Here is a 12,194-nt window from a genome sequence, read left to right as displayed (position 1 = left end):
AGTGGGTTCCCAGGGGTTATCAGGCCAGAGGGGATCTCAGTTCAGTTCACCCTGGGAAAGGTGCCAATTCTGGCTGAGCAAATATACAGAAAGAAAGTACACACACACACACACACACACACACACACACACACACACGCACAAACGGTCCGGAAATGTGAAAAGGGAGGGAGGAGCAGCAGAGCTTTGAGATTTCATCGGGAAGTGAGCCTCTGTTATGTAACAGGAGGGGAAACAGAGGAGAACAGAAGAAAGTATTTGCTGGACGGGAGAAGCTTGAACGGGAAAGGACAGAAATCTGCAGCCAACAGTGAGTGTTTGAACCTTGATATCACACTGCTGATGAGTTATTTTTTTTCAGCAATCTTTGCATACTTTGTTTAGTTTATCCTGGCATGCAGAGTGAATGTGTTTAGTGAGCAAATAACACAAAAGATCAACATGTTTTCAACAGCCTCAACCAGTGCCTGAAGATCTCTGTCCTTCTTTTCTGTATCAGAACAAGTCAGTGTTTTGACAGTTTGACTCTTCTAAAAAGTATCTTTGTGTTTTTAACCCCTTAGTTTTTTTCTCCCTATCAAAGTGCAGAAACTGTCCAGTAAAACAAGTTGATGTCTCTGTTGAGAGATGATAATGTTTAGTTCAGTCTGTTTCCCACTGATAACGCTCTGTGACAGGCTGCTGCCTGTCGGTGGGTTCGCTCGAAGGGAGGACACCAGCCTGGTCAAGGAATACATAACTGTTCATTCAAACCCAAAATCCAAAAATCCAAAACACAAAATCCACACAGCCTGGGGAGCCTCCCCAGCCTCCCTCCAGTTGGTCAGCAAAAGTCCGTCCGCCCGCCCGGCAGCCCGCAGACCATCCGTCTGCTGTCCGTGCTCCTTGTCTGTTCAGGCTCAGCCTGGGCTATAAAACTTTGTCTGTCGTGGATTCTTATAAGAGTTCTCCTGGAGCAGCTTTAAAAGCCCTGGGAGAGGGAGGAGAGGAGATGACTAACTCACACCTGAGAACAATTACATGCTCTCCTCTTTCCAGCTTGCTCCAACTCCTCCCCTCTCCCTCCGCCATGCCTCCCATCCTGGCCACGCCTCGCTACCACGTAGTTGTTAATCTGAATCTTGAATCTATTTTGTTGTTGTTCTCTTTTCATTCGATGGAATCACGTACTTGAGGAGTGCTGTTTGATTTCCACCCACTACTTCACAGATATGATCTCACACAGTTGATATGTACAGTATATTATTATAAGCAATCTTTGTGTACTTTAATTCGCTCTTTTGTTTATCCTTGAATGAGTGAATGTGTGCAGTCAGCAAATGGCACAGAAGATGAACTTGTTCTCACCATTTTAAACCAGTTTCTGAAGAGCTCTGTTCCTTTCTCTATTCAGGACAAGTCAATGATTTAACTATTGTAGACTCTTCAAAAAAGCATCTTTGTGTTTTTAACCCCATAGTTTCTTTCTCCTTATCAAGGTGCAGAAACCATCCAGTAAAACAATTCCCGGTAGATGTCTCTGTTTAGAGCTGACAATAATGTTTAATTCAGTCCAGTCTGCTTCCTACTTGTAATAGTTGTTCATATATTCTGTATGTTTTAATCTATTATTTTTGCTGTTGTTTTCTTTTCATAAGATGGATTCGTGCACTCGAGGAGTGCTGTTTGATTTCCATGGAGTTTCAATGACCCATTACTTCACAGACAACTGGGAGAACGTTCAAAACTTTCAGGCCAGACCGGATGATATCCTGATTGCTACATATCCTAAAGCAGGTCAGTCATGAAGCCAGTTACTGCATGACGGTTTATAAAGGTAATGGTGCAAGGGTGAGCGGTTGAGATAAGCTCTTTATAACGTGGTTTTAGTGTGTGTAGATCTGTATTGCTATGCTGATTATGTAACTTTGTAGGAACACATGAAAAATGGGTTTATACAGTTTTAGAGTTTAGGGTAGTGTTCAAATCTTTTACACTTGAGCCGTCTGAAAGGTTTGCCTGGAAGTAAATGGTGTATGACTCATGTTAGTCTTTTGTTTGTTTTTTAATTAATTGACCACAGGTCATAAACCTGAAACACAATAATATAAATAAACCATCAAAATATATTCTTTGAATGTCACCATTATTCACAAAAAGAGGGCTTGCCATGCCAACTTAATCAACACAGTGGCTTAAATCACTCAAATGCTACATTTTCCAGAATGCTTTGTGCCTACTGGGCATTAGCAGTTCGAGCCCCGCAGCCACGAGTCGACGTGTAAACTCAGTCTCACATGCTGCTCACTAAAGTGGATAAACACCAAGTACTGCAGCACGACACTGCAATGGACTAATGCAGTTCACCTTGTCTCTGAGCTTTCATAACAATTACGTTTTGACAGCTGTCAGCATTGCTAGCAGAATGCTAAACACCGTTCACGTTGCTGAACGCCCACAACTCCCAGGTTTTAATCTATTTCCAGTTGCGAAGCTCAAACGGCGACCAACACTGACACAGTGAGGCGCACGTTGAAGCACACAAAAAACCACAAACAGTGTTCTTAGGTCATATTAGCATCTGCTAGCTACCAACGGGTTGTGTGCTCCTGATGGTGCAGATGAAATAATCCCTTTCTCAATAAAAATAACCCATACACACGCACATAACATTACAAATGCCTCCAGGCAGGTAGAAAGCATGTGAACATCCAAAGAACTTAAAATCACTTGTCTCTATTTTAATTCAATACATATAAAATTATTTGGACTCATTATTTTCTTAGTGACCCAAAGTCTCAGCAGGAAGAATGAGATTACTGATATATCAGAGTTATGAGATCACAGAATGAATTCCAGAGCTGATGGAAGCAACTCTGTTTAACCACGTCTTTCTGTCACTCTTCAGGAACCACCTGGGTCTCTTATATCCTTGACCTGCTCTACTTTGGTCAAACATGGCAAGACCGCCAGTCAACCGTCCCGATCTTTGACAGAGTGCCTTTCTTGGAGATCACTTTCCCAGCTCTGGGTTCAGGTTGACAGACATCATTAGCACATATCACACTTGTATAAAGGTCTTCAATTAAATATTTGCTGAAATGCTACAATCATTGAATTTATAGATAATGCCAAGTATAAGGCAATGCCTTTTTTTCATATAATGAAGAACTTTGCTAACTGCATCTTTACTTGTTCACACAGGAAAAGACCTGGCGGACAACCTGCCCACCTCTCCTCGACTCATTAAAACTCATTTTCCTGTGCAGTTTGTGCCAAAGTCCTTTTTCGAGCAGAACTGCAGGGTAGTATTCATTTCTGTACATACCTCCTGTTTTTCTCTGCTCAATATTATATAATATAACCTGCTTCTGAACCTGTCAGGGTTTACATGGACCTTCGGAGCCCCTGGACCTCTCTTTCTGACACCCATTGTGTCCTTCTTCTCCTCTGCAGATTGTCTATGTTGCCCGTAATGCAAAAGACAATGTGGTGTCTTTCTTCCATTTTGACCGCATGAACAGGATCGAACCAGAGCCTGGAGACTGGAACAGCTACCTCAAGAGATTCATGCAGGGAAAAAGTGGGTTTGGAAAACTATCATGGTGCCATTGTAACAAGAGAGCAGCTGTTTCTGCCACACTTCTCAAGTCCATCTGTCTTCTGTGGTCTCAGTGGTGTTTGGATCCTGGTACGATCATGTGAGCAACTGGTGGAAGAAGAAACAGACTTACTCAAATCTGCACTACATGTTCTTTGAAGACATGGTTGAGGTAACTGAGCTGTTTGTAGGGATTTCACCAGTAAGGTAGCCTTTCTGGTTGTATTGCTGTGACGATCATCTGTCTTTGTTTTCAGGACACTGGACGAGAAATAGACAAACTTTGCTCCTTTCTTGGTTTGACTCCTTCAGCTGAAGAGAAGGAAAGAGTGACAGGAGGAGTTCAGTTTGATAACATGAAGAAGGACGGGATGGCCAACTATTCTACAAACATAGTGATGGATTTCAAAGTGTCTCCCTTCATGAGAAAAGGTATGATTGGCTAAAAGTGGATGCAATGTAACTCACCAGCATGAAGCTCTGACTGAGTCTCTGTGGTTCTGCAGGAAAAGTGGGCGACTGGAAGAATCACTTCACTGTGGATCAGAATGAAGAGTTTGATGAAGACTACAAGACAAAGATGAAGGATCCCACTCTCCAGTTTCGCACAGAAATTTGAACAACCTTGTGTTTGTATCTGTAAAGATGATCTCCATGAGGTTTACCAAGCTAATGAATCAAAAATGAAACACTTATAATGTGGACTTGGTTCGAGGGTCACATTTTTTACAAACAACAATTGAAGGTGTAAGTTGTCTAACGATCTTGCGAGTTGCCAGTATAGGTGAGTTTAGACAGTTTAGGAACCTCAGCAGCAGTGCACAGCGCAGACTTAAAATATGGAATTCAGTACTGCAGATTTGGCAACCTCGGGAACTCACCGATGATTGGCTCTGGAACCAGGAAGTAGTGACGGTCTAGCGCCGCCCACCAAAGCTGTTCCAGCTCTCAGTTTGAAAGAAAAAAAAAAACCTAACCAAGACATTGTTGATGGAGATAGCAGATTGTTTAATGGGAATGTTTTGTTTTTTTGTTTTGTTTTTTTTTAACAGCTGACAAATGAAAACACTTTTAATATTTTTATCGTAAATATCTTACTCATTTCACCCTTAATTGTTGGTTTGACAAAAAAGCTCAGTCATTTTAGACACATTCAAACCTGACATACGTATGTCGTGGTTGTGTGATTAGTTACAGTATTAGAAAATTGATTTTAAAGTGAAAAATATCAAATGTTGATTGATTTAGAAACAATCATTAAACGGATGAGTCTTCTCAAGAAAAAGTAACTATAAGTTTGATATATCTTATTCAGTGAAACCCTTGGGAAATATTCGCCCCCTTCATAGTGAAGACTTTTTGCTGCTGCAATTTTATCCTGGTGATGAGCTGCACCTGGTTTCCTCCAAACATGAAGCATTCAGGTCAAACACTTCAACCTTTCTTATCAGTACAGAGAACTTTGCTTCTCAGCGTCCAAGAGTCCCTCACGTGCATTTTGGTGAACTCCAGTCTCGCCGCCATGGGCCTTTTTCTGAAGTCGACTAACTTCACCACAGCAGGACTCCAGTTAAGCTGTAGAAATATCTCAAAGATAATCAGTGAAATAGGATTTAATTTCTTAAGTTTTTATCTTGAATAAATTTTCAAACATCTAAAAAAACTTTTTTTCAAGTTGCCTTTGTGGGTTTTGTGTGTGCAGAATATTGAAGGGGGAAAAAAAAATAATTTAACACAGTTTAGAATCAGCCTGTAACTGAAACTATGGAAAAAGTGGAGTGTTGTCAATACTTTCCAAATATAATTTATCGTTCTTCACAGGTGATCATTTACCAGCATGTTCAAACAAACTGCTGAACTAACATGACCTCTCATCACACATGGCGGCAGGATGGTAAGAACAGCAGTAGCTGGAAGCAACAGTCAAAGATGTTACATGGAATAGTCTAGATCAGAGTAACAAGTGAGGATCAGGTGGTACAGGTCAGCTTTGCACTCAGGTGATTCAGCAGCGAGAGCAGCAGCAGCAGTGCCAGCAGGTCCCGTCATGGTGGCAGCACCCCTTGCGGTAACCTTCACCATCAAGCCACCTGAGCCTTTCGACTTTGCAAGACCACTAGAACGGGAAACGTGGATCAGACGTTTTGAGCGTTTTTGACTATCAAGTAACCTGAACAGCTCCTCGGATGCAAATGAAGTAAACACACTGATTTATTGCATGGGAGATGAGGCTGATGATGTGCTAAGAGGACTCAAACTGACAATTGTGGTGCGTCAGAAATACAGTGCCGTTAAAACAGCTTTTGATGGATGTTTTGTTCCAAGAAAAAATGTGATTTATGAACGGGCAAAGTTCAACAAGAGAGTGCAACAGCCATCTGAACCAGTGGATGCATTAATAACAGCTTTCTATGCATTGGCAGAAGAAAACAGTGAGTATGGTGCACTTCATGAGGACCTTCTGAGAGATAGGCTTGTAGTGGGTCGTAAAGATTTGTCACAGTCAGAAAGAATGCAGCTTGACAAAGATCTCGTCCTCGCTGAAGCTACCACAATGGCAAGACAATCTGAAGAAATAAAATGAAAGTAAACTGACTTAAGATGTAGAGCGAAACAGCAGTGGATACAGTTCATGCCAGAAAATCCAAACCAAATAAGCTCAGACACAAAGAAGGAAAAAAAAAATTCAACTACCCAAAGCTTCAGCAGACAAGACAGGATGGTAAAACATGTTCCAGATGTGGCAAATCGCCAGCACATGTGGCAGTACGGTGCTCAGCTAAAAATCCAGAATGCCGTAACTGTGGAGAACGTGGACACGATGGGAGGGTCTGGAGGTCCAACCCTATTGTGAATGAGGTCGCTGACAACGCAGATGGACTTATTCTGGGGTAAATGGATTCAGGAGAAGAACCATGGCTGTCAGACAAACATCTGAGAGGAAATAAAGTGACTTTCAAGCAAGATTCTGGGGCAGACGTCACAGTGATTTCTGAAGAAACCTTTGAGAAATTCAAAAACAAAAATGAACAGTTGGACAGGGCTGAGAAACCACTGTATCTATCTGTGTTAGATTCTACCACAGAGACAAGAACATACAGTGACAGAAGCACGACTGAATCTGTCAGAAACCTTGAGTGGCTTTACTGAGAACAACAACTTCTGTAAGACTGAATCTGATCGCCAGAGTTTGTGCTATTGACCAAGAGACGGTGAGTAAAGTGCACCCCAAGTTATGTGGGCCATTGTCTGTGAGTTAAGACAAAAACATTTTTCATAAACTAAGTTAATCAATTTTCAGTTTCTTTAGTATTAACGCAGATCATGTGAGTCAAAACTTCATCACCGTTATTTCACTTATTGTGGTATCATAAGACAGGACATGGGTTCAAATACTGGGTGGGCTTTATTGTTTGAATTTGCATGTTCTCCCCATGTAAGAAGGTACTCCATATATCCTTCCACAGTCCAAAAACATGCATGTGAGGTTAATCGGTGACCCTAAGTTCGGTCCCAGTGAGGTGGTATTGGCTTCAGGATAAACTGCTGTAGATGATATTGAAATACACATCTAATAAGTCATTTCTTTCAGGGTCTGGTAGATCAATTCACTCACAGACATCAACTAATCAAAATATAACCTTCATTTTTTACAAACTTCAACCTTCATGATTGGTCACATGACAAACTATGAAGGCGATGCTGGTGGTACAATGACATCAAATGCAATAACTCAATAACAGAAAAGTGGGTTCCCAGGGGTTATCAGGCCAGAGGGGATCTCAGCTGAGTTCACTCTGGGAAAGATGCCAATTCTGGCTGAGCAAATACACAGAAAGTACACACACACGTGCACACACACACACGCACACACACACACACGCACACACAAATGGTCAGAAATGTGAAAAGGGAGGGAGGAGCAGCAGATCTTTTACATTTCAACAGAAAGTGAGCCTCTGTTGTGTAACAGGAGGGGACACAGAGGAGAACAGAAGAAAGTATTTGCTGGACGGGAGAAGCTTGAACGGGAAAAGACAGAAATCTGCAGCCAACAGTGAGTGTTTGAACCTTGATATCACACTGTGTGATATGATCTCATACTGTTGATATGATTATTTTTGTTGGCAATCTTTGTGTACTTTCATTCACTCTTTTGTTCATCCTGGCATGCAGAGTGCATGTGTGTAGTTATAGCAAATGGCACAGAAGATCAACATGTTCTCAACAGCTTTAACCAGTACCTGAAGATCTCTGTTCCTTTCTCTGAAAATCTGTGAAAATCAGTGATTTAACTATTGAAGATTTTTCAAAAAGTATGTTTCTGTTTTTAATCCTGTAGTTTCTTTCTCCTTATCAAGGTACAGAAACCATCCAGTAAAGCGATTTGATGTCTCTGTTATGAGCTGATAATGTTTAGTTCAGTCTAGTCTACTTCCTACTTATAATAGTTGTTCATATATTCTGCATGTTTTCAATCTATTTTGCTGTTGTTGTTTTCTTTTCATTAGATGGATTCGTGCATTCGAGGAGTGCTGTTTGATTTCCATGGAGTCTCAATGACCCATTACTTCACAGACAACTGGGAGAACGTTCAAAACTTTCAAGCCAGACCGGATGACATCCTGATTGCTACATATCCTAAAGCAGGTCAGTCGTGAAGCCAGTTACTGCATGATGGTTGATAAAGGTGCATGGGTGAGAGGTTGAGAGATGCTCTTTATAACATGGTCTTAGTGTGTGTAGATCTGTACTGCTATAAATGAGATTATGTAACTTTGTAGGAACAGATGAAAACTTGGTTTTTACAGTTTTACAGTTTTGGGAAGAATTTGTGGATGACATGACGTTATTAAAGGTGTAATATAGGATGTTCTATTTTCTTTGAGTTCCAGGTGGATCATCAAAATAACTGTTTGTCAATCATTCTGACGAGCTGCTTTCGTAAGTCCGTTCTACGTGCTCGCTCCCAATAAGGTTCTCCCTTTTGCGCATGCGCATTCAGAGTGTTTATGTAGCCGGTGAGCTTCGGTTTCAGCTCGTAAAGCTAGTACTCAGCTAGTACCAATGGCGAGTCTGACATAATGAAACTGTAACTGTTTCAGACAATAAGCTTTATGAGCGAGGCCGATCGCAGAAACTGTAAACAGAGTCGTGCACACCTGGAGAAGATGAGGTTGCGCTCGCACACTTCCACCATTAATAGGCGTTTCCTGGTAGAAGCAGGAGAGCAGGGCGGATGGTCTGGCGCATGTGCATTTTTCAAAAAGTGAGTAACAGACGTTTGGCTTTGTCTTTTCGAGAAAATCCTATATTACACCTTTAATATATCAGAGTTATGAGATGACAGAATGCATTCCAGAACTAATGGAAGCAACTCTGTCTCATCATGTCCTTCTATCACTCTTCAGGAACCACCTGGACCTCTTATATCCTTGACCTGCTCTACTTTGGTCAAACATGGCAAGAGCGTCAGGCAACAGTCCCGATCTTCGACAGAGTGCCTTTCTTGGAGATCACTTGGCCATCAATGGGTTCAGGTTGACAGACATCATTAGCACATACGAGGGGGTTCCCAAAAGAAACCGGAATTTGGTCAGAAAACAATAATAATAATGAGTTCCGACTTCTGGCCATCAGATGTGCTGCAGGTAAGCCTCATGCACATCTGTGAGAAATCTGAGCTCCGAGAGCTACACTGACGCCTGTCAGGCGCTATTTATAGGAACAGAGTGCAGCTGCGGTCTGCGATTTTTTCCAAAATGGCGACACTGACTGGGAAGCCAGAGCAGCGCGTAAACATTAAATTCTGCTTTTTGCTGGGAAAAAAACAGCAGCAGAAACACTCACCTTGTTGCAGCAAGCCTACAAGGATGATGCTCTGGGGAAGAATCAGGTCCATGAGTGGTTCGGGCGGTTTAAAAAGGGCCAGATGTCCGCGCATCAGGTCCGCTCAGCCGTGAAAACAATGCTGAGCTGCTTTTCAGCTGTCCAGGGTATCGTCCACAGCGAGTTTGTCCCTCCAGGTCAGACTGTAAATCAGGACTACTACATCGAAGTCCTCAGACTGCTCCGTGAGGATGTGAGGAGGAAGCGGCCCACGTAGTGGCGGACTGGAGCCCGGTTGATCCACCACGACAGTGCGCCAGCGGACACGGTGCTGCGCATCACGCAGTTTCTGGCGGAGAATGAGATGAATCTCTTCTCCCATCCGCCTTATTCACCAGATGTAGCCTCGAGTGACTTTTTCTTGTTCCCCAAGTTTAAGAAAGAGCTGAAGGGACAGCGGCTTGCAGATGTGGAGGAGGTGACAGAAAAATCGCAGCCGGCAAAAAATGGCACTATTACGCGCGGGTCTGACGACGCATTCGTGAAGTGGGAGACACGGCTGGAGCGCTGTATTAATGTGGATGGAGATTATTTTGAAGGCGACAGTGATGTTTTATTTTGAAATGTCAGAAATAAAAAGTTACCGTCAAATTCCGGATTCTTTTGGGTACACCCTCGTATCATACTTGTATAAAAGTCTTTAACTAAATGCTTGCTGAAATGCTAATGCTCCCAGTGCTCATTGATTTTATAGATAATGCAAGGCATAAGGCAATCCATTTCTTTTTATATGATGAAGAACTTTGCTAACTTCATATTTACTGTTTCACACAGGAAAAGACGTGGCGGACAACCTGCCCACCTCTCCTCGACTTATTAAAACTCATTTTCCTGTGCAGTTTGTGCCAAAGTCCTTTTTTGAGCAGAACTGCAGGGTAGTATTCACCTCTGTACATACCTCCTGTTTTTCTTGACCCTCGGAGCCCCTGGAGCTCTCTTTCTGACACCCATTGTGTCCTTCTTCTCCTCTGCAGATTGTCTATGTTGCCCGTAATGCAAAAGACAATGTGGTGTCTTTCTTCCATTTTGACCGCATGAACAGGATCGAACCAGAGCCTGGAGACTGGAACAGCTACCTCAAGAGATTCATGCAGGGAAAAAGTGGGTTTGAAAAACTATCATGGTGCCATTGTAACAAGAGAGCAGATGTTTCTGCCACACTTCTCAAGTCCATCTGTCTTCTGTGGTCTCAGTGGTGTTTGGATCCTGGTACGATCATGTGAGCAACTGGTGGAAGAAGAAACAGACTTACTCAAATCTGCACTACATGTTCTTTGAAGACATGGTTGAGGTAACTGAGCTGTTTGTAGGGATTTCACCAGTAAGGTAGCCTTTCTGGTTGTATTGCTGTGACGATCATCTGTCTTTGTTTTCAGGACACTGGACGAGAAATAGACAAACTTTGCTCCTTTCTTGGTTTGACTCCTTCAGCTGAAGAGAAGGAAAGAGTGACAGGAGGAGTTCAGTTTGATAACATGAAGAAGGACGGGATGGCCAACTATTCTACAAACATAGTGATGGATTTCAAAGTGTCTCCCTTCATGAGAAAAGGTATGATTGGCTAAAAGTGGATGCAATGTAACTCACCAGCATGAAGCTCTGACTGAGTCTCTGTGGTTCTGCAGGAAAAGTGGGCGACTGGAAGAATCACTTCACTGTGGCTCAGAATGAAGAGTTTGATGAAGACTACAAGACAAAGATGAAGGATCCCACTCTCCAGTTTCGCACAGAAATTTGAACAACCTTGTGTTTGTATCTGTAAAGATGATCTCCATGAGGTTTACCAAGCTAATGAATCAAAAATGAAGCACTTATAATGTGGACTTGGTTCGAGGGTCACATTTTTTGCAAACAACAATTGAAGGTGTAAGTTGTCTAACGATCTTGCGAGTTGCCAGTTTAGGTGAGTTTAGACAGTTTAGGAACCTCAGCAGCAGTGCACAGCGCAGACTTAAAATATGGAATTCAGCACTGCAGATTTGGCAACCTCGGGAACTCACCGATGATTGGCTCTGGAACCAGGAAGTAGTGACGGTCTAGCGCCGCCCACCAAAGCTGTTCCAGCTCTCAGTTTGAAAGAAAAAAAACCCTAACCAAAACAATGTTGATGGAGATAGCAGATTGTTTAATGGGAATGTTTTGGTTTTTTTTTTTTTTAACAGCTGACAAATGAAAACACTTTTAATATTTTTATCGTAAATATCTTACTCATTTCACCCTTAATTGTTGGTTTGACAGAAAAGCTCAGTCATTTTAGACACATTCAAACCTGACATACGTATGTCGTGGTTGTGTGATTAGTTACAGTATTAGAAAATTGATTTTAAAGTGAAAAATATCAAATGTTGATTGATTTAGAAACAATCATTAAACGGATGAGTCTTCTCAAGAAAAAGTAACCATAAGTTTGATACATCTTATTCAGTGAAATCCTTGGGAAATATTCGCCCCCTTCATAGTGAAGACTTTTTGCTGCTGCAATTTTATCCTGGTGATGAGCTGCACCTGGTTTCCTCCAAACATGAAGCATTCAGGTCAAACACTTCAACCTTTCTTATCAGTACAGAGAATTTTGCTTCTCAGCGTCCAAGAGTCCCTCACGTGCATTTTGGTGAACTCCAGTCTCGCCGCCATGGGCCTTTTTCTGAAGTCGACTAACTTCACCACAGCAGGACTCCAGTTAAGCTGTAGAAATATCTCAAAGATAATCAGTGAAATAGGATTT

The 12,194-nt window shown here is 42.1% G+C and overlaps 2 protein-coding genes across 2 annotated transcripts; both read left to right on the top strand.

Moving 5' to 3' along the window:
• Positions 1-190: 190 nt before the first annotated feature.
• On the top strand, positions 191-4,577 carry LOC115408523 (cytosolic sulfotransferase 3-like). The gene is made up of 8 exons (XM_030119335.1): positions 191-310; positions 1,638-1,776; positions 2,888-3,016; positions 3,184-3,284; positions 3,436-3,562; positions 3,655-3,752; positions 3,838-4,012; positions 4,087-4,577. The coding sequence occupies exons 2-8, from the start codon at positions 1,638-1,640 to the stop codon at positions 4,197-4,199; spliced, it is 882 nt and encodes a 293-aa protein (XP_029975195.1). The 5' UTR covers positions 191-310; the 3' UTR covers positions 4,200-4,577.
• A 2,954-nt stretch (positions 4,578-7,531) lies between these two features.
• On the top strand, positions 7,532-11,547 carry LOC115408524 (cytosolic sulfotransferase 3-like). The gene is made up of 8 exons (XM_030119336.1): positions 7,532-7,637; positions 8,092-8,230; positions 8,992-9,120; positions 10,244-10,344; positions 10,444-10,570; positions 10,663-10,760; positions 10,846-11,020; positions 11,095-11,547. The coding sequence occupies exons 2-8, from the start codon at positions 8,092-8,094 to the stop codon at positions 11,205-11,207; spliced, it is 882 nt and encodes a 293-aa protein (XP_029975196.1). The 5' UTR covers positions 7,532-7,637; the 3' UTR covers positions 11,208-11,547.
• The last annotated feature ends 647 nt before the right edge of the window (positions 11,548-12,194 follow it).

This window comes from Salarias fasciatus, chromosome 20 (genome assembly GCF_902148845.1).
Source record: "Salarias fasciatus chromosome 20, fSalaFa1.1, whole genome shotgun sequence".
Taxonomy (NCBI): domain Eukaryota; kingdom Metazoa; phylum Chordata; class Actinopteri; order Blenniiformes; family Blenniidae; genus Salarias; species Salarias fasciatus.
The sequence above is the reverse complement of the archived record's forward strand: the minus strand, read 5'-3'. Positions and strand labels throughout refer to the sequence as shown.

Bases quoted from the DNA above. Each gene is read 5' to 3' on its own strand.
- LOC115408523 (XM_030119335.1), top strand. From the start codon at position 1,638: ATGGATTCGTGCACTCGAGGAGTGCTGTTTGATTTCCATGGAGTTTCA. The intron at 1,777-2,887 runs GTCAGTCATGAA...GTCACTCTTCAG, and splicing joins TGCTACATATCCTAAAGCAG to GAACCACCTGGGTCTCTTAT. The intron at 3,017-3,183 runs GTTGACAGACAT...TTGTTCACACAG, and splicing joins TTTCCCAGCTCTGGGTTCAG to GAAAAGACCTGGCGGACAAC.
- LOC115408524 (XM_030119336.1), top strand. From the start codon at position 8,092: ATGGATTCGTGCATTCGAGGAGTGCTGTTTGATTTCCATGGAGTCTCA. The intron at 10,571-10,662 runs GTGGGTTTGAAA...CTGTGGTCTCAG, and splicing joins GAGATTCATGCAGGGAAAAA to TGGTGTTTGGATCCTGGTAC. The intron at 10,761-10,845 runs GTAACTGAGCTG...CTTTGTTTTCAG, and splicing joins TCTTTGAAGACATGGTTGAG to GACACTGGACGAGAAATAGA.